Raw genomic sequence first — 20,929 nt, forward strand, 5'->3', positions numbered from 1 at the left:
CTCCCCTGGGCCCTGGCTTCAAGCTCTTGCTCTGCTCCCCTGGGCCCGGGCTTCAAGCTCTGGCTCTGCTCCCCTGGGCCCTGGCTTCAAGCTCTGGCTCTGCTCCCCTGGGCCCTGGCTTCAAGCTCTGGCTGGTTTCCTAGCAGCACACGCCCCTTGGCAGTGACACCCGGCAGGCATCGACGCTGCTTTCATGTGCATGTCAGGAGCTGTCTGTGCACTGAGACCAGACTCAGTGCTGCCAGATCAGTCGAGCACTTGTTCTTTCTCTAGTCTTTGGGTGTAAACTTCCTGCTGATGCAAATTTGGGGAATCTCTCTTTATTCCAGGCCAGGAAGAACTGCTTTAAGAAGGGTCTCCTATTAACTTTCTTTCCTGGGAGAATTATTTGGTAACTTAAAAGAACCCAGTTCTCTTTTCTCTGGTTTATAAATACAGATGCTTTTGACAGCTCTGTAAGTTTATATGGGGATGCCTGTCAGGAAGTGGTCTCAGCTCTACAGAACTAATAAGAAAAATGCTGTCCAGCTCAGCTATTCTGTACACCAGTGTTATTCAGTAGGAACACAGTGGTTTTGCTGGATGGAAATGAATACTTTTCAGAGCTAGGGTTGTCACTGGAAATCTTTAGGGGAAAGGGAAGTTAGCACGTGTCTCTTACCACTGTAATTCAGGCAGCAAAGCTGCTTTCTGCCTTTGACTCTAAGCACTGAGTGTACCGAGGGACTCTGAGAGCCACTGGATGGGTGCTTTGGTGAAGGCTGATAAAGACGACAGCCTTGGAAACCCTACGGGGCAGTTCCTCCTATAGGGTTGCTATGAGTCAGAATCGACTGAACAGCCATGAGGTTTAAGGAAGGGGAATTCAGGTGGCAGCACAAGGAGAGACCCTGCAGAAATGGTTAACAAGCAGAACTGGGCTCTTTTAGTGACAGTGATGAAAACACAACTCTCTGCTACTGCCTGTCAGTATCACTTGTGGAGCTGTCAGTGCATAGCATCACATATTCACTGATGGGTTTGAAAGCACAGACTAGAGATATATAATCTCTCCTTGTAAGGAGGTTACAGTGTGTGGGAGAAAGGTAGCAGTGATAAGGCTTATTTCATAAATGCTCTTGCAAAAAGGACAGCAGGCTCTTGAAGTGCAGTGTACTCAGCAACCAGCCATTGGACCTGCACTATGCTTCAGGCTGCTGCAGCAAGGGGCGTGGGGGTGTGCACAGGTGAGTTAAAAAAATGGTTTTATTGAGGAAGCAGAAATAAACAAATTTAATTACAATATAACCTGGTAAGTTCTATAACAGGAGCATATGCAAAATGGTATAGGGCCAGAAGGAGGGGCCAACCACTAAACCACTAGGGGAAGGCTTCAGAATCTGAGCCTCAGAAGGAATGCTGGGTTGTCAGATCAGGGGGGCAGTACGGGCAGAGAGAATGGCACCTGGAGACCCAGTGGGGCAGCCCAGGGCATGCTGAGAGTGGCGAGAGGCAGGTCTGGTGGCCCTGGCATCAGCATGCCCCAGTGAGTCTGTGAAAGGCAGCTTGGGCCCAGCTTGCATCAGACTGAAGTTGGATTTTAGGCCCTTCTCTCAACACTGAGCATCCAGGTGCTTAAGTAGGGCAGTAACCTTACCAGATCTTTAATTAAACATCATTCTGATCACATCGGGGATAATAGCTATTTAATTATAGTAGTCACCAACATTTCTTCAGCACTTAGCTTGTACCAGGTTCTGTGTTAAGCACTTTATGTGAATAATCTTATTAATCCTGACAAGTACACTATGAGGTAGGTCCATTTTTATCCCCATTTTACAGACGAAGCAACTACTTCAAGGCAGAGCCAGAATTCAAACCCAGAGTCTGAGTCAGAGCCTGTGTTCTGAAACGCTGCTCTCCTCCTCCTGAGTGTGAACTGAAAGAGGGAGAGGCCATAAGTGGGAAATTACTGGGACAGATCAAGGGTGAAATGAACTGAGACACCCACAGTGAGAGGAGGAGGACACAGAATGAAGAGAGACTTGAAGACACAGTGGACAGGACTTGGTTACTAATTGGATGTGGAGAAGTAGCTAATGGTGCCCAATAATTTTTCACTCGGATCAGCAATTTATTGAGTGGTACCATGTCTGAGGTAGGAACATAGAAGCAGCCCTTTGAGAAACGGAGGTAATGAATTGGTGAAGTGTCTTCAGGAAATCCAGGTGAGATACAAGAAATGTAGAACTAGAACGCAGGAAAGATCTGAGCTAGAGTTTGGGGTCATTGATAGGTAGTAATTGACATGGGAGTGGATGAGAAAAAGCCAAAGACTGTAATTAGTAAGTACCTAGGACCAGCAGAGAAGTCTAAGAAGGGGAGTGGTCAGAGCAATAGGAAAATCAGGAGAGATTGGTGCCATGGCAGTGAAGGAAGGAGTCACTGCCAGGTCCAGCAAAAAGGTCAAATAAATAGGTCCACTGGATTTGACGGCCAGGAGGCCTGTGCTGTTTAAATCGAGAGCGCTCAGTACTGATAGAGGGTGGAGAGACTATGAATGGAAACTAGCAGACTTAACTGACCTTGCTCAGGTGACTTTATCTGATGTTTGTTTCTAACCAGCTTTTTACTAATAGTGGCATTTCTCCTTTTACCCAGGGACCATCAGTGAGGTCTCATTTGGAGCAGCGGTCAGTTATATCAGCATGCCACAGACTCCTTTTTCACACAAAGGCAAGTTATGGGTACCCTTCTTGTGTGGTACACTGCCCACTTCAGGACCGCTGGGAAAAACTGAATTTGTGTTTGACTTCCTTTCAGAGAAAAGTGAAGTCCAGAGTCAAGGACCTGAGATACTGTGTTTATCACTGCCTGATAAACCGTAAGTTTACCAAGAGTTCCTTTTAAGGTGGATGTTTTGTCAAGATTTTTCTTCTAGTTCCAAAATGATGCTATCTTCTCCTTCCCCAGGCCTCCACAGCCTCAGCAGTGGAATGTCAAGTCTCCAGCCAGGAATAAAGACAATCCAACCCCCAGTAGGCGGTCCCTCCGAAAGACCCCCCTAAAAACAGCCAACTAAACAGCGCATTCCAAGAGCTGGCCTGGAAGGGAAGGAAACCTTCTTGTTTTGTGCATGTGGAAAGGCAGCTATGTCACTTCCCTCACACTTCAGAGATGCTTTCATCTTGGAATACCAAAGCTTTCCTTTATGATTCTAGCACTCTTATTTACCACCTTTTTTTAGCTGGCAAATTTTTTATATTTCTCTTCATGAAACATGGCTTAAAAAATTGTAAAATAATAGAGAAGTGTCAGATTTAGATTTTCTTATGCCTAAACTTTAGGTATTTAATGTTATACTTTTATTCCATTTGAAAGTGTCAAGTAAATTCTGATAAGCTATATTCCATTAATAAAGGTTAAGTAATAAAAACAGCCTTCCAGTATTCAGTAGAATTTTTCTATTTTAGAAGAGGGCTTTTATTGGTAGTCATTTTAATTTTACATGAAGTATTTAGGAAGAACAAGACTAAATCCTATCTGGTAGGAAAAAAAATGATTGATTGAGTTCATCTTTAAGGTTTGGTTCATCTCTTGCCTTTGTTCCCATATAAAAGTTGTTTGCCCCCAACAACAGACATCTTATTAGTACACACATACAACTCCTGCTTATGAAAAAACAGCTTCATGTCCCTTATCCAGAGTTGTACTAATGTTGGCTTTGGTGGCAGTTTGCCAGGGATCACTGCTGTAATGGTGGGACGCTGTTAGTCTCCTCTGTCAGCCTCGTTAAGTCAACTTAAAACGTGTGTGTTTATCTTTTGTTCAAGAACAACCAGAAATTGGTTCCTTTTTAATCCCTTTACTACAGAAGTGGAAGTACAGAGTTACAGTAAAAACATGTTTCAATATGAATGTGGTAGCTGGATTTGAGGAATGGAGTGTCACTGTGTTCTGCCCCGCAGCTCTCTCACAGTGTACGCACTGTCCTGACCCTGGGCCTGTCATGGTGGAGCAAGTGACAGCGCCGCTCTTCGGCGAGCAGACTGGTGACACAGCTCCGTGTTGGTCCCCTTGGCGTGCAGTGTAGCAGTCTCTCTGCCTGGGGCTAGACCACTGTACATATACTTGCCCCGCAAAATGCCAGGAGTGAGGGGTAAACCAAACATAAGAACAAATGAGAAAGAAAGAAATAATGAGGCTCAGGTGGTTTTTTAAAAAGCTTTTTATAAATGAGGTTTAACAAAAACCAAGTTACAGGTGTGTTGTTAGTACAAGTTGGTAACATAACGTACAGCAACATCCATACCAAAGGCCAGAATAACAGCCTTGTACAGGCCTCCTGAATCATTAGTCACATTCTTAAAAATACAGTTTTCCTTTCTGTCTACAACTTTGCATGCCACTTCTCTACTTTGTCATACCCAGTTGCAGATGGCACTAGGGTAGAAAAAGACTTTACGATATAAAAGGGGAGGCAATAAGGTGACCCTATCACTATGACAACCAAGATGAAGACTAGAGTGTGTGATTTCCCAACAGAGAGGAGGAGGGAGCGTCCTTTTCTACCAAGAGGAGGTGAAGATGAAGGGATAATCTTAATTCTAAGCATTCGAGATACAGATACAAAAGGTAGGTACCATTAAGCAATTACTGAAGAGTTGCTCACTGCTTCTGCCAAATACCCCACGGCAGAGTTATTTCACGTAACTTAGAAAAGTCAACATGAGTCTCAAGTATTTTAAAAAACTGTCAAAGCATTAAAAATTAAGACACTGAAAGTTTAATCACAAGATGATGACATTCTTCTACATAAAAACTATCCTTTAAGTACACAATGGAATTAGAGGCGCTCCTTTTGAGAAGCTCCTTGCTTCAAAGCACATCACATGGCCTCACATGGCCTCACATGGCAGTGTAACTGAGCCTCAGAACATCCGCTCTGCAAGACCAGGCATTTAGAATTATGTTTCTAATGCCCCCCACAAAGTGAGCAGTGTCTCAGGCTGGTAGAAAATTTAAAATCAGATTTAGAAAATTGCTTTTGATTCAGGCATTTTATGTTCCTCACCATCAGGCTTTTTAACCTGGCTGCACTAGGATATTCTTCAAAAGGCTGGACTGGCTGCTACCACATAATGGTTTATTGTGAAATGAGACAGAGAACCTGTGGTGTCTGAGTGCTTTCATCATGGCAGAGAGAAACAGCAGAATTCATTTTCTTTAAAAAACTGTAGTTGACAGATTTGATTTCAAAATTGCCTGTGGCCTGTTCAGTCTTACAAAAATACACAAGTAATTAAAATGAATTCTAAAAACAGCAGTAGCTGCTTTATTTTATGAGCCATCCACAACCAAAACGTTGAGCTCTGACACACTGGCATCAAGGAACCCAAAGGCTGGGATGCCACACGGAAGCCACCCAGCTTCCCTGAAGTGCCCACCGCAGAACTGTCCTGGAATGAACTAAGTCGCACATGATGGGTGAGACACAGTATTAAAGCTGGCCAGGACACAAAGCCATTGTCAGGGCTCTTGAAATAGGAGTGGATACTTGGGCCAGCACTTGGAAGTGAGTAGCCAACAGCATTGTAGAGGGGCGGTATGTGACTTAACCCCAGGAGTTGCCTGAAGTTTGGACATATGTGTCTAAGAGCTTCTGGGTGGTCTTTGGACATAGGTAACTTTAGTAATCTAAGGAAGAGGCAGTTCAAAGCTAACCTGAGAGCTCCTTATGTTTTCCTTTGGAAAGATGCAACAGGTTTCAACATTGCTCTACTGGAACTTTTAAAAGGTTTCCTAAGCAGCAATGGTCTGATGTATAGATGGCATAAGTCCTCTTGTGAAAAATGCTAAAACTTTTATGGAAAAAGGAATGTTCCAGTAAGCCTCCTTGAGAGGATTCCTTGGGTAAAATACTCTAAATATTGATATTTTCCAATATAACACTAGTAGTTTGGAACTCCGCTAACAGTTCAACTTTTAAAAAAAAAAAAGGTTATTTAACATTGTATGATAACATATTTACAGTTTAAATAGAAATTTTCAATAATCAAAATATATTTTTAGCAAAAATTTAGGATGTAAAATTTTATAAAATAAACAAGACGCATAGAAAAGCAAAACATTATTTCAGTACCATTTCAGATTTAGCCTAAGATGAAGGTTTTCTTTAAAATACTGAAACCCTCCATGGACAAGCAAGGATCCTGCAGGTAAAAAGACCCTTTTTTTAGCAAGCAATTTACCTCCTGATTTTGGTCATTTTTACAAAATGCTGATCCGAAAGTATTCTCCAAGATGGACACTACAACACTGATCAAAACAGACTTTAACAAATTGTGAGGTGCTTTAAAGCCAGTCAATTGTATATAAACCCCTTCTCTGGGTTCACCTGATCAAGCTATGCAGCTAGTTTCCTGCTGGGGCCCAGGCTCACGTTTCACACTGCTGGAGCCATGAAGTGACTCTGTCACCCCTCAGGGTATTCACACTAGGTGATCAACAACTAGTGGCTTCACAGGTCCTCAGTGCCCAAGCACAGGAAAGTGTATGTGAGTGATTTCTTTACAGTCAAATTACTCACTTGGGAATCAGACCAGAAAACAGACTGGAAATCAAACTCAGTGAACTAATTTAGTTCTTTTCCTTATGATTACTATGCCCATCTTAAAGTTCTTTTATTCATGTGGCTCGTTAAAAAGTAAGAAAGGAGTAGCAGTCAACTTTGGCAAAAAAAAAAAAAAAAAAGGAAGAAGCTTTTGTGTGAGTGTCTGGCTCTTTCCAAGTGCACTTTGCTCATAGTTGCTCTTAATAGGAGTTTCTAGTAGAGGTATTTGCATGTGCTTTCTCAGCCATACTGTCAAGATTTCAGATCACAAATGATGATTTGTGTCGGAAGTCGCCCTGCAAAGCAACACAGTTACAACATGGCCATCCTCTGCCAATCCAAGGGCCCCAGTGGGACAGTGGGAAAGGTAAGCTCATGATCAAATCTAACAGTGGTTCCACCATTTCCCTAAAGAGAAGACCTAGAGCAAAACTCAAGAGAAATAATCATTCTTAGAAAGTAACATCTAGAGCTTGCAAACTGGGAGCACCATTCCAGTGTGCACATATCACTGTGAAGGGATAAAGAACAAAGGGTCTGCAATATAATTTGGAAATCCTTTCCCTATGAGACCAACTTGGTTTCCAGATAGGAATGTCATTTTCCATGCTGGGTACACCTAGATTTCTAGGTCTCCTAAACCATCTCTCTGCTCTCTTCCCTTGCTCCTTACCTCATCATCTGTCCTGATATAGTTAACACCATCGGGTTTCCCTGGGTTCTTGTAGCTGTGAAACAGGAGAAGGCGGCAATTCAATGACTACTGGTTGTCATATTAACACCAACCTGAATGAATTCTTGACTCTTCCTTGTAAGGCAGGCTACCTTTCTCCATCCTGTTTTTTGTTGATGAAGTAACCACGTCTGTACGCACAGCAGATACCCACTGTTATCAGGGCCAGTACTGTGAGGACAACCAGGATCCCCCCAATAATTCCACCGATGTTCAGGTCATCTGAAGAAAAGGAGGTTTGAGGGAAGAGATGATGTAAAAGTCTCTGGCCCACCATTCCTGTACCCTTCCCCTACCCTTTTTCCCCTCCCTTCCCTGGCTCCCATGCCTATCCCATCCAGGAGAACAGATGGAGAACACTTTAGATCTTTCTAGCCAGGGACACACAGGACACCATGACCCCTGATTTCACTTGTAAAAAGTACTGAGACTTCTACAGTTCAAATGCAGTTAATACTACTTTAAAAGGGGCTTGGCATTTTATAAAAGGCTTAAAAACTCTCTAGGTAAATCCCTGAGAATATTATTAATGGAGCAAAAAGTTACATTATAAGGACAGAACTCAGAGTCAGGAGTCCAAAGAAAGAAAAAACAATTCCTAATTTTCCAGGCTCTCCCTTTGCTGTAGCTTGTTTGGGAGAAAGGAGCTGGTTTCAAAAGTATTTTACAAAAGTATTTACAAATACAAATACCAGGTCTCTTAGTCATCTAGTGGTGCTATAACAGAAATACCGCAAGTGGATGGCTTTAGCAAAGAGAAGTTTATTCTCTCACAGTCCAGTAGGCTGCAAGTCCAAATTCAGGGCATCAGTTCCAGGTGAATGCTTTCTCCGTTGGCTCTGGAGGAAGGTCCATGTCATGAATCTTCCTTTGGTCTGGGAGCTTCTCTGTCCAGGAACCTCAGGTCCAAAGGACGCGCTCTGCTCCTGGTACTGCTTTCTTGATGGTATGGGGTTCCTAACTCTTCTGCTTGCTTCCCTTTCCTTTTATCTCTTTGAGAGAGAAAAGGTGGTGCAGGCCACACCCCAGGCAAACTCCATTTACAATGGATCAGGGATGTGACCTGGGTAAGGGTGATGTTAACAATCCCACCCTAATCCTCTTTAACGTAAAATTACAATCACAAAATGGAGGACAACCACAGAATACTGGGAATCATGGCCTAGCCAAATTGATACACACATTTTTGGAACGACATAATTCAATCCATGACACCAGGTAAGAGCCTGACCCTTCTTCACTCCACTGGCTGCCTGATCTCATAGCTAAAAGTGCTCTTTAAGGAAATCACCTTGATCCTAATCAAATCAGCCTCTTCCCCTTTTCATTTCTATACAGTAGGCAAAGAGATTTGGTAATCTACAGTGTGGTGGCAGTGGTGGCTGTTCCTTTATGCAAATAAAAATGTACGGAATAATATGCAAAGAATATATCAACAAAAGCCAGCTAACTTGAAGTTATTAAAATTATCCCTTAGCATAGTAGTTCTCAAATGTGTTATGGATTGAATTGTGTCCCCAAAAAAATATGTGTTGTAAATCCAAAAACCCCTATACCTGTGGATGTAGTCCCATTTGGGAATGAGACTTTCTTGGTTATGTTAATGAGACCATATCAGTGTAGGGTGTGTCTGAGCCAATCAACTTCGAGATATAAAAAGAGCAGATTAGGCACAGAGAAGGAAGCACAAATGGAGGGAAAGATACACATACACAACACATGACGATTCCCAAGGAACCCAGGAACAGAAGCTGAAAAGAGACAACGACCTTCCCCTAGAGCCAAAGGAAAGAAAGAAATCTCCTAGAGCCGGCACCATGAGTTCAGACTTCTAGCCTCTTAAGCTGTGAGAATAAATTTCTGTTTGTTAAAACCACTCACAGTATTTGTTATAGCGGCACTAGGTAACTAAGACAGAATTTGGTACAGAAAGTGGGTTGCTGCTTTAACAAATACCTACAATGTGGAAATGGTTTTGCAATTGGATAATAAGTAGAGGCTGGAGAAATTTTGGTATGCTTCATTGTAAGGCTCTACCTTGCCTTAAAAAGGCTGTTGGTAGAATTATGGACATTAAGGGCAATTCTAATGAGGGCTCAGAAAGAACTGAGAGCTCTGATGAGAGCTTCTATTGTCATGAACACAATGTTCCTAGAAACACGGATGTTAAATAAGCTTCTGGTAAGATTTTAAAAGGAAATGATGAACACACAACTGGACACTGGAGGAAAGGTGATGCTTTTTATGGAGTGGCAAAGAACTTGTCTGAATTATGTTCGAATGTTTGATGGAAGGTAGAACTTTTAAGTGATGAACTTGGATATATGGCTGAGGAGTTCTCTAAGCAAGATCTTTAAAAAGCAGCATGGTTTATCCTTGCTGCTTATAGTAAAATGCAGGAGGAAAACATAGACTTAAAAATGGACTGTGTAAAATAAAACCAGAACTTAAAGATTTGGAAAATTCTGTTGTACAAATTAAGGACATGTGTCCTAGAACTCTCACCAAGGATGTGGTGACTCAGTCTTTTGTTAAAGAGGTTAAGCCTGTGACTGATGGATCTATTCAACCCATGAAGCAAAAATCCCGTCAGCTTAGACTGAAAGGGACAGAGACAGTACAAAATGAAGGAAAGCTGCCTGCCTCATGGAACTCTACAGGCAGGAAGCAGGCCAATGGAGCAACTTGGCTGCAAACATCTGTTGTCCTTCAAGTAAAGGAAGGCATCAATCCAGGAACAATTCAGAGATCAGCAGAACGGTTGGAGGAACCATAGTAGGCAGGGTTGCCTCCATTTCAAAGCATGGAACCACCACCTCCATTTCAAAGGGGTAGAACAACCGCCTCTGTTTCAAAGGATGGAAAAACCACCTCCTAGGTTTCAAAGAGTCAGATTTCCACCACCTCAGTTTTGAAGTGTGGGGCAGCTGTTCACGGGCAAGAGGATTATGTTAATGAGACTGCCCAAAGCTAAGAGGGTGCAGTTGCCATGCCCAAGAGCCAGGAGAAAGGCGCCTCCCAGGATCAAGAAGCTAGGGTCACCACTCAAGTGGAACAGGATAATGGGGCCGCTCAAAGCTACGGGGGCAAGGTTGCCATCCCAGTATGCCTGGAAGGCAGTGCTGACACACAGGGCCAAGGGGCCTCCACTCTGGAGAGCATGATCAACACCCACAGTCTGGAGGGAGGGACCATTGCCTAGATGGTCTCAGAGAACAGAGGATTATTTTCAAGCCTTGAGAGCTAATGAAATTTGCTCTGCTGCGTTTTGGAAATGTTTGGTGCCCATGAACCCTTCTTTTCCTCCAATTTCTCCCACTGGTAATGGAAATGTCTATTCTGTATTTGCTCTACCACTGTACTTTGGAAGCAGATAACTTATATTCTCAGGTTTTACAGGTTCACAGATGGAAAGGAATTTTGTCCCAAAGTCTCACCCATGTTTGATTTAGATTTTTCAGCAGATAAGATTTTGGACTTAGAGTTGATGCTGAAATAGGATTAAACTTTTGGGATGATGTGATGGGGTAAATGTGTTTCCCACATAGGAAAGACATGAATTTGGTGGGGGCGAAAGGGTGTAATGTTATGGATTGAATTGTGTTCCCAAAAAATATTTGTTGTAAATCCTAAACCCCTATACCTGTGGATGTAATTCCATTTGGGAATGGGACTTTCTTTGTTATGTTAATGAAACTGTATCAGTGTAAACTGTGTCTTAAGCCAATCAACTCTGAGATATAAAAAGAGCAGATTAGGCACAGAAAAGGAAGTCGAGATGGAGGAAGACTGATGCCAGGCCACACAAGGATTGCCAAGGAACCAAGGAACAAAACCTGAAAAGAGACAAGGACCTTCTCCCAGAGCCAAGAGAGAGAGAGAGCCTTCCCCTAGAGCCAGCACCCTGAACTACTAGCCTCCTAAACTGTGAGAAAATAAATTTCTGTCTTGTGGTATTTCTGTTATAGCAGCACTAAGAAACTAAGACAATAAGTGTGTATCTAAAAATCTTGAAATGTTGATTTTAAAATGTCAATTTCCAAGTCCCATCCCTTGAAATTCAGTAGGTCTGGGTTATGGCCCAGAAGTCTTCCTCCAGGAGAAACTACCCAAGACCAGCTGACCAAACTGGACAGATGGGGAGTTTCCCCAGGTGTCGTGGATTGAAGCATGTCCCCCAAAAAATGTGTGTGTCAATTTGGCTGGGCCATGATTCCTGGTATTGTGTGATTTCCCTATGTGTTGTAAATCCTGCCTCTATAATGTAAATGAGAGAGGATGGGTGGCAGTTGTGTTAGTAAGGCAGGACTCAATCTACAAGATTGGATTTGTTGTCCTGAGGCAATCTCTTGAGATATAAAAGACAGAAGTGAGCAGAGAGACAGGGGACCTCATACCATCAGGAAAGCTGTGCCAGGAGCAAAGCGCATCCTTTGGACCAGGGTCCCTGCGCAGAGACGCTCCTAGTCCAGGGGAACACTGAAGAGAAGAAGGCCAACAGAGAAAAAGCCTTCCCCTAGACTTGATGCCCTGAATTTGGACTTTTAGCCTACTTTAACTGTGAGGAAATAAACTTCATTAAAACCATCCACTTGTGGTGTTTCTGTTATAGCAAAACTAGATGACCAAGACACCAGGAATAGCTGTGAAAATGTGTCTCAAACATTTCCATGTAACAGTGCTCAGAAATGATTCTTAAGACCAGCCAAGTTTGGAAAACACTACTCTAGGGGTGGTTGTACGAGACAGGGATTCAAAAAGCTACCCAAATGATTCTGATGTACCCACTCTGACCTCATTGTCCCACAACACTTCCCCTTCAGAACCAATACCCTAGAGATGGTCTCATCCCAGAACAGAGTGAAACTACTGCTGTGTTGCAGTTTTATGCAAAAATGATTATAGCTAGATCAATTTCTGGAGACCTTGTTTTGATAATTCTATCAGTTACAAAAAAAAGGAGTTTATTAAACTCACTGTTAAAACTTACACGATTAGCTATGTTGCCAATACCAGAAGACTCTAGAAAGTCTATTTTGAGGAGATAAACATATTGCAAGGACCTGGTTATCTAGGCATTTAGGTGTTAGAACTTTCTCATCTTTCCTTTCAATGTACCCAACTGGACTTTAGTGAATCCAGCCCACTCTGAAGACACAGGCCTATGGCAGAACAGTTGCCTAAACTGATGGTCTCATATTAAATTTTAAAAGTGTCCCATTCACCTCCCACTGTTTGGATGAAATCTTTTCAAAAAGTAACAAGTAACTCACAGGAAACAACTTAAGTGCCTGTTAATGGATGAATAGATAAGCAAAATGTGGTAAGAACATACAATGGAATATTACTCAGTGATAAAGCAAAAGGAGTTCCTGAAACATCTTACAACACTGATGAACCTGGAGGACATTATATTGAGCGAAGTAAGTCAATCACAAAAAGACAAATATTGTTATGTTCTCATTTTTATGAAATGACGTATTTAGGTAACTATATAGGAACTATCGTTCATTAGTGGTTACCAGGGGTAGGATGGGAGGGAGACAAGGGAGAAGTACTCCCTAGGTAGTAGTAACTTTTGGTTTATAGTAACAGGAAAGGTGGCCCCGAATGTGGGATGCTGATATTAATTAGGCATAACCAATCACCTCACAGGATTAGTTCTCTTGGTTTGGGAATTCAGGGGTGTGGTTTCATGGGACAATCCAGTCAATTGGCATCATATAGTTCCTCAGGTTTATGTTCTACCTCCCAGTATGGTTAAGTAGTGTCTGGGGTCTTAAAAGCTTACCAGTGGCCATCTAAGATACAACTACTGGTCTTTATTCATCTAGAACAAAAAACAAAGAAGGGAACCCAAGAATCAGAGAAGAAACTGGACCACATGACTACTTGTCTCCATGAACCATTGCCAATTCCACCTTGAGACCAGAACTAGATGTTGCCTGGCTACCACTACTGAGCTTTCTGATCAGAGACACAACAGCTGAATCCTGTTAAAAAGCAAAGAAAATGTGGAATAGAGCTTCAAATTCTTAAAGAGTTCAGACTCACTGGACATACTGAGGCTGGAGGAGTCCCCTAGACTATGACCTTGAGTTGCTCTTCAAACTCTGAATTCAGACTACTCCCTGAAGTCACCATTAAACTAACAGTTTAGCCCAGAGACTAAAAACTGTCACCCTTGAGTATTGCTTTTTAAGAAGAAAAAAAGCGGGGGAGGTCAACAGCTATTTTAAAGCATAGATAAGAAGGTTAGGGGGCAGGAAGTTTAAGTAGATGAAAGTGAAACAACTACAACAGAAATAACGAGAATATTGACACAATGTGAAGAACGTAACTAATATCATTGATTATTATGTCTAGAAACTGGAAAGAGAGAGGGTTTTGCTATGTATATTTTCACCAAAAATAAAATATTTTTTAAAAAGGTCTTTAGAACAAACAAAAAATAACTCACAGACTTCCATCTCCTGTTCCTCACACCTGGCTGAGCCTGCATCATTGGAAGCAATACAATAATACTGCCCAGAATCTTCCTTGTGAACAGCACTGAAAACCTGTTTCAGGAAATTACAAGTAAATAATTAGACCAGTCAGCAGGGCAGAACTGTGAGGGGATGGGACAGGAGAGGCTGACATCCCACCCTAGAACCTGCCAAGTCCAGAATATGGTAAAATGTCTGCTTGTTTGTCAGTTTCCCTTTGGCTTCCCAGTCACTGAGCAGGTTCTTCTTGATAGTTTTTCCTGATAACAATGACATCCTCCTTTGGTACTTACAGATATCAAAGCCTAGCAACATCCAAGGAGACCCTGGGTGGTGTAAACGGTTAATGCCCTTGGCTGCTAACCAAAAGGTTGGCAGTTCGAGTCCACTCCTAGGTGCCTCAGAAGAAAGTCCTGGTACGGTACTTCTGAAAAATCATCCATTGGAAACCCTATGGAACACAGTTCTACTCAGATGCTCATGAGTCAGAATCGGCTTGATGGCAACTGGTTCACCAACACCCAGAAAGAGATGTTGATTTTTTATTCAAGTAAAGGGACTCTTGATGATGATGGCTCCTCGCACTACAGTTTGGCAGTACAGAGAAGTATCCTATGGCTCCTTTGTACACGTAGTTGGATATACCATGGATCAAGAGGCATCTCCCCAAAGAGACTGATGTATAGAAAAAGCCTGATGTGATAATGCTGGTGATGTCAGTCTGTCCTCTAGCACATGACCACTCTTGTTTCACCTGTAAACCATCCACCCACCTCCCACCACCACTGGATTATTCTGAAGCAAATTTCAGACATATTTTATCCATAAATACTTCAGTATATATATCTCTAAAAGATAAGGACTTTTTAAATCATAATCACAATACAATCATCATGCCTAAAACAATGAACAACCCTTTAATATCATCAAATATCGCAGTAATCAATTTCCCTGTCTCATAGTGATTTTTACACTTGGTTATTCAAGGCAGGATCCTAACAACCTCCACCCATTGTGTGTGTTGAATCGCTCTCTTCAGTCTCTTTTAATCTACGGGTTCCCCCTCCTTTACTTAACCCCCTTAGAACTTACTGGTTTAAAAAAGGGAGATTTCCTATATTATTTTGACCTTCTGGACTTTCAGCACCCATCTTGTAAAGAGGTTTTAATGGTTCTCCTAACCACTGTTCTTTCCACAATAGGCATTCCTTGCCGCTACAGAGACATTTCCTTACCAGAGTGCCTGTTTCAGAGTTTAGGAAAAAAGAGGAATTTCGAAATCTGGGGTTGGCTCTGGAGTCAGTGGGCAGAGGCACGTCGTTTCGATACCAGCTGTAGTGAGGCCGGGGGGAGCCCTCGCTCTCCTGGCAGTGCAGCGTGGCTGACTTGCCCACAGGCACTGCCTTTGGGACTCTGCAGACAGGAGTTACTGGCTTCACTGTAGGAAAAATATGGGTTGGTGTTTAACATCTCAGCAACATGGCTCTGGTCTTATCAAAGCCCACAATAAATCAGCTCCAAAAACAAGACAGCTGGACCAGGGCTCTTGCACCACTGCTGGCCCATGAGCACATCGGCAGAATGTCACCAGCCATCACTCTGTTCCATCATTGTAGCTCATCCCACCCCTAGTACAACCACACAGCACATTTTCTTACTCCCTCCACCACCTTCACGACGGAGGTGTGGAGAAGACTGAAAATATGGTAAAGTACCTCCTATACCTGGTGGAGGAAAGAGCAGGAGCCCCACTTCCCTTCTCTCCTTCTACCCCAACTCAAACAGTCTCAGCTCTCCCAAGTGTCTTTCCCTCCCCAAGTCACATGACACCCTTAGGGACTGCGGCTCTAGAAGGAAAGAGATTAAAATAAGAGTTGATCTTTTTTATTGTAGGGACAAAGATGTTTTAACTTCACCTGAGTTCCTTCCTACCTTGCACAGTTAACTCGATGACAATCTCATCAATTTCCTTGCGGTCATTTCGAGCAACAACCTCACAGCGATAAAGGGCCGAGTCTCTCCGTGTCACATTCCAGATCTTCAGGGAAGTTTTCCCCAACAGTTCTGCACGACCTGCCAAGTCTCCTATAGATGAGAAGACATGGGGCACAAAAGACTTTTTAAAGATAACCTTTGCCACTTGAAGAGGGTGGTTTCTGGGGCCAGTCTTTGATGTCACAGAAAGAAGACTTCATATTGGTTTCTGTTTCTATTCCTATATAACAGAAGTGAACTCCCTGAGGTCAGCAACCATGTCTTATTCCCATTTGTCAGCTGAGCACCAAAAGCTGTACCTGCTCTGTAACAGGCGTTCATGATATGTGTCTCTGCAGTGAAAGTCAGGGACCTTATTTCCTTTTCATCATTCCAGGGAAGGTTCCCCATTAAAAAAAGAAAAATAAAGCAAACAACATTAAAAACAAAACAAAACAAATCCAACAAATTGTGCTGGGACAACTGGTTATCCACATGCAAAAGACTGAAGTTGGACCTCTACCTCACACCACCTACAACAAAGACCTAATGTAAGAGCTAAAACTATAAAACTCTTAGAAATAGGGGAGTAAATCTTCGTGACCTTAGATATGATAAGAAAAGCACAAACAACAAAAGAAAAAACTGGGCTTCACCAAAATTAAAAACTTTTGTGCTTCAAAGGACATTATCAAGAAAGTGAAAAGACAATCCACAGAATGAAAGAAAATATAAATTATATATCTGATAAAGGACTAGTACCCTAAATACATAAAGAATTTACATTTCAACAATAAATAGACAAATAACCTAATTAAAAAATCAACATTTCTTCAAGGAGACACATAAATGGTCAATAAAGACATGAAAAGATGCTCAACATCATTAGTCATTAGACAGATGCAAATGAAACCAGTGAAATACCACTTAACCCCCACTAGGATGGCTATAATCAGAAAGACAGACAATATCAAGTGTTGGTAAAGATGTGGAGAAATACATTGCTGTTGAGACTGTAAAATGGCACTTTGGAAAACAGCTTGGCAGTTCCTCAAATGATTAAACATAGAAAACCATATGACCTAGTAATTCCACTTCTAGATATATACCCAAGAGAAATGAAAGCATATGTCCACACAAAAACTTGTACATGAATGTTCAAAGCAGCATTATTCATTGTAGCCAAGATGAAAGCAACCCAAATGTCTATCCACTGATGAACAGATAAACAAAATGTGGCATGTCCATACAATGGAATATTACCCAGCCATAAAAGGAATGAAGTTCCGATACATGCTACAACATAAATGAACCTTGAAAACATTCTGCTAAATGAAAGAAGTCAGTCACAAAGACCACATATTGTATGACTTCATTTATATGAAGTATCCAGGATAGGCAAATCCACAGACACAGAAAATAGATAAACAGTGGCCAGGAGCTGAGAGGGGAAAGGGAGAGTGGGGAGTGACCGCTAATGGGTACAGGGTTTCTTTTTGGGGTGATAAAAATGTTCTGGAATTAGACAGTGGTGATGATTTGCAGCTTTGTAAATATACTAAAAACCACTGAATTGTACATTTTAAATGGGTAGGTGTTATGCTATATGAATTATATCTTAATTTTAAAAAAACATAAGAAGACACAGTAACTCTTTCAAAGAAGCATAAAGAACTTGGAGAACAACAAATAGAGAAAAGAAGTAGAAAAAAATCACATAGAAACTATTACTAAACTTGATGATTGGTGACAAGCATATGAAGGATTTATACTATAATATAATATAAACAGGAAAATGGCTTATGACACAGGATGAACATTTTCAAACGCCATTTCTAACAGAAAGGTTTTTTATATAGTAGTCATCAGTGGAGGATTAAAATTTCTACAATGTAAGAAAATAGTAAATAAAAATCTATCAGGGTGCCAGAGACCAAGTAGACTTCAGTTTTACTCCAGCCCTCATACTTTGTATGGTAAAGACTCTCCCTCCTACCACCATCCCTACTGCTAAGAGTAATCGGTTTACTCAGAAAGTTCTTTACAGAAAATCCCCACATGGTTTCTCTGACAACTAGAACTGCACGTGCAGGCTTTAGTGGGGTCAGCCTAAGTTGCCAAAGAAAACGAATTTGTTTTCTCAGAATAGCATTTCCATCTCTCCAAAGATGAGAGGTGGAAGGGGGCTTCATATTGGTGGGAAACCAAAACTACTTTTAAGAGCCTGTGATTCCCAGTGACAATGAGAACTCTAAGTAGAAAGGCTGTGAATTTAGGTTGTTTCCACAGAATCTCTTTCCCGTCTCTGAAACCTCAACTATCAACTTCTCTGAAACCTCTGAAGCCACCTCACTTAAACTTACCTGCATTTGTACCTAATCTCTACACCTTCCCTCCTGTCAGAATGAAAGTGATGTCCCACTTCCTGCCACCTTAATTCCTTCCTCTCACTCCTCTTTCACCTCTACCTTAGTTCAGAGCACTCACCCCCGCTGGGCTCCTACGACAGGACTCTGAATCAGTTCTCCCGCTCCCAGTTTTGTCCACCTCCAATATGCTCTCCACAAAGCAGCCACTGCAATCTTTTTAAGCATAAATGTGGTCACGTGACTTCCGTCTTAAAATCTTTCATTGGATTCCCAGGACCCTCAAGATAATGTCCATTCTTGCACGGTATTCAATGCTTCATAACCTGGTTGTTACATATCTCTCCAGTCTCATTTCTAGACACTCCTGTCTCTTTCCCTCTCCAGGCCTCAGCTATGGTAAAGAACTTACAGCTTCTGCAATAAGCCAAGCTATGTTTTGCTCCTACATCTTTATAGATAGCATTCTTTCTTGCCTCAACACCTTTCTCCACCCTACCCTTCACCCTTGTGCCTGGCTAACTAGCCATTCTTCATGTCTCTGCTTAGATGTCACTTCTGGAAGACTTCCCTGGCCACCTCTCCTCCCCCTACTTCATGCCACCCAGAGCACCCCAAGCTCTCCCTGGTGCAGCACTCTGGGAATACCTGCTAACCTGATCAGAGGTGCTCTCTCTGGGGGACCCTGCACCAGGTTTGGCCCACAGCAGATGCACGGTAAATAGTTTTGTCTTCTTTCTGCTGCATATGATCCTTCTAATTAACTCACTTACATCACTAACGTCATGGATCATGCTAAGAAGACAGTCTAGGAAAACGTTCACTTTGATTGTCAGAAAGATAGACTGAGGATAGATTAAAATCCTAAGTAATGAATTGATACTTGCTGAAGCTGGGTGACAGGTACAGGGAGGTTCAATGTACTATTCTCACTACTTCTGTATATGTGTGAAATTTTCCATCACAATAAGTTAGAACAACAATAACAACACACACTAGTCCTAGCTACATAGGCACGTGACCAGTCAGAGGTGAGTTTCTGGCTATAACGACGTGCCTGGCCTTGTGTACAAACAGAGTCAGCAGCAGAGAGGACTACAGGATCATACCCTGAATTTTGTTGTCAAAAAACACATAAGTTGTTTGGTCATCCTGAATTTTCTTCCATTCAATCCTGGGGTCATTTGTCTGTGAATCCGTAATGATACAAGATAGTTCCACACCTAATAAGAAAAGAGGGGGAAACAAAAGAACTCTCAGTGAATATGGAAACACTCTAGGTTCACTTGTATACCCAGACCTGCAAGCTACCTGTAGTTTAAGAGAGACCTTTTCTATAGTTTAAAAACATAGTCATCGTCAGGCTCCAAGAGACTTTGAGAAAAGATGGATTTTAGCTAGTCTCTATGAGTCAGAATCGATGGCAATGGGTTTGTTTTGTTTTCTGGTTTGTACTACATAGAATACACTCTCTCTTAGCCCCCATCTTGTATGTAAGAAATGTCTTTGATCTGCGTGCATCAAGCCAGGGCAGGGGTGAAAGCACCAGCACAGAGCTCACTGCCGGCCAGCTGATGCAGTGCCTCACTGATGGGATGCACACCACATGGGCAGCTAAGCAGGCACCCTGAACAGCTCTTTGGCACTATATGTACATGTGTTTTTGTCCTGAGTTGGCTGCAAGACTGCCAAATGTCCATTAGATGGTGCTGTGTTTCCTTGTACTTACTTTCAAATTCCTGTACCACTGGGGTTCGGTTGCTGGATTTGAGATTCACAGCCCCTATCAAGCAGCCTGATGGAAAAAAGAAAAGTAAAATCACAGACAATCCATCCTACAACAGCAGAGAAACCCTGGGCTGAGCTCAGGTTTTCCTCTTCTAGATAAACCACAGTCATCAACCACAGGGGATAGAAAAATATTATATTCTAAAACAAAGCCGCTTAGATGCAGCAAATTAACTGCTTTCTCTCTCAGGCCAGCTTTCACTGGAAGAAGAGTTCTGAGAATTCACTTCTTTCTGAGTCCCAGAACAAAGCCCCGTTACAGCTTTAGAGACTTTTCCACTAAGCATTCCCTTCTTGCTTAGAGTCATCATTAACTCTGTCAACATCTATTATTGGATCGACATGGGTCTTCTTCATGTTGCCATTATTCCCTCCCACCTTTCCCCTCTCCTCTATGCGTAAACCTTTCCATGACACCCTCAGTGCCATATGAGAAAGTCCAAACTCTTGACCTGGCACTTCCCCCATCAGTATAACATCAACACACTCTGGGTATAGTTCTCAACCAGCTAAGCAACCACCTCACCACGGTCTGGTCCATGAAGAAGTTTCCAACAGGCTTTGGTGAAATGAGAAAAATAGTAACATGAAGCTAAGTTTACACTATTGATGAAATCAAGATACGCTGCTTGAATGGTAATCCCTTTCAAAACTAGTACATGTAGCATGTGACTCACCTTGTGCTTCAACAAACACTGGAAACCAGTTAGTTTACCACAGCCCAGAAATTTTTCATCTGGTCTTGGAGAGAGATCAAGTAGGCACATGACCACCACTCTTCAACTACTTGGCCTCTAGGAAACTAAACCATCCCTAGAGGTGGACTTCGTATAGAAGCACCCTGGTTGTAGTTCACTAAACCATCTAAAGAAAGCGTGCAGGGAGACCTACAGCCTGAGCTGCTCTCTCACTCCTTGTACCTTCGGTTGACTGCTAGTAACCACAATCGATTGTTTTTCTTTCTTCGTCTCATTTAACGATCCAGCTA

General features: G+C 42.2%; 2 protein-coding genes across 4 annotated transcripts in view; one reads left to right on the plus strand and one right to left on the minus strand.

Annotated features, from left to right (window-relative positions):
• Positions 1-6,410, plus strand: part of NCAPD3 (non-SMC condensin II complex subunit D3) — a 146,225-nt gene extending 139,815 nt beyond the window's left edge. For 2 of the 3 annotated variants that reach the window (XM_023734037.1, XM_023734038.1), the window contains exons 34-36: positions 2,641-2,715; positions 2,803-2,863; positions 2,953-6,410. In XM_023734037.1, the coding sequence (XP_023589805.1) occupies positions 2,641-2,715; positions 2,803-2,863; positions 2,953-3,061 (245 nt within the window). In that variant the 3' untranslated portion in view covers positions 3,062-6,410. The remainder of the gene's footprint in view (positions 1-2,640; positions 2,716-2,802; positions 2,864-2,952) is intronic. The other variant, XM_023734039.1, reaches the window with a different exon arrangement.
• A 326-nt stretch (positions 6,411-6,736) lies between these two features.
• Positions 6,737-20,708, minus strand: JAM3 (junctional adhesion molecule 3). The gene is made up of 9 exons (XM_004379380.2): positions 20,619-20,708; positions 19,883-19,988; positions 19,263-19,376; positions 15,746-15,898; positions 15,049-15,251; positions 13,786-13,885; positions 7,418-7,547; positions 7,266-7,320; positions 6,737-6,888 (listed from the first exon to the last, which is right to left on the minus strand). The coding sequence occupies exons 1-9, from the start codon at positions 20,706-20,708 to the stop codon at positions 6,853-6,855; spliced, it is 987 nt and encodes a 328-aa protein (XP_004379437.1). The 3' UTR covers positions 6,737-6,852.
• Positions 20,709-20,929: the final 221 nt, after the last annotated feature.

The sequence above is a fragment of the Trichechus manatus genome, unplaced genomic scaffold, assembly GCF_000243295.1.
Source record: "Trichechus manatus latirostris isolate Lorelei unplaced genomic scaffold, TriManLat1.0 scaffold00064, whole genome shotgun sequence".
In the NCBI taxonomy this organism is placed as follows: domain Eukaryota; kingdom Metazoa; phylum Chordata; class Mammalia; order Sirenia; family Trichechidae; genus Trichechus; species Trichechus manatus.

Excerpts from the sequence above, each read along its gene's own strand:
- JAM3 (XM_004379380.2), bottom strand. The coding sequence starts at position 20,708 with ATGTGCCTACTTGATCTCTCTCCAAGACCAGATGAAAAATTTCTGGGC. Across the intron at positions 19,377-19,882 it reads AGTGGTACAGGAATTTGAAA|GTGTGGAACTATCTTGTATC; the intron begins GTAAGTACAAGG and ends TTTTCTTATTAG. Across the intron at positions 13,886-15,048 it reads ACTCTGAAACAGGCACTCTG|GTTTTCAGTGCTGTTCACAA; the intron begins GTAAGGAAATGT and ends TTCCTGAAACAG.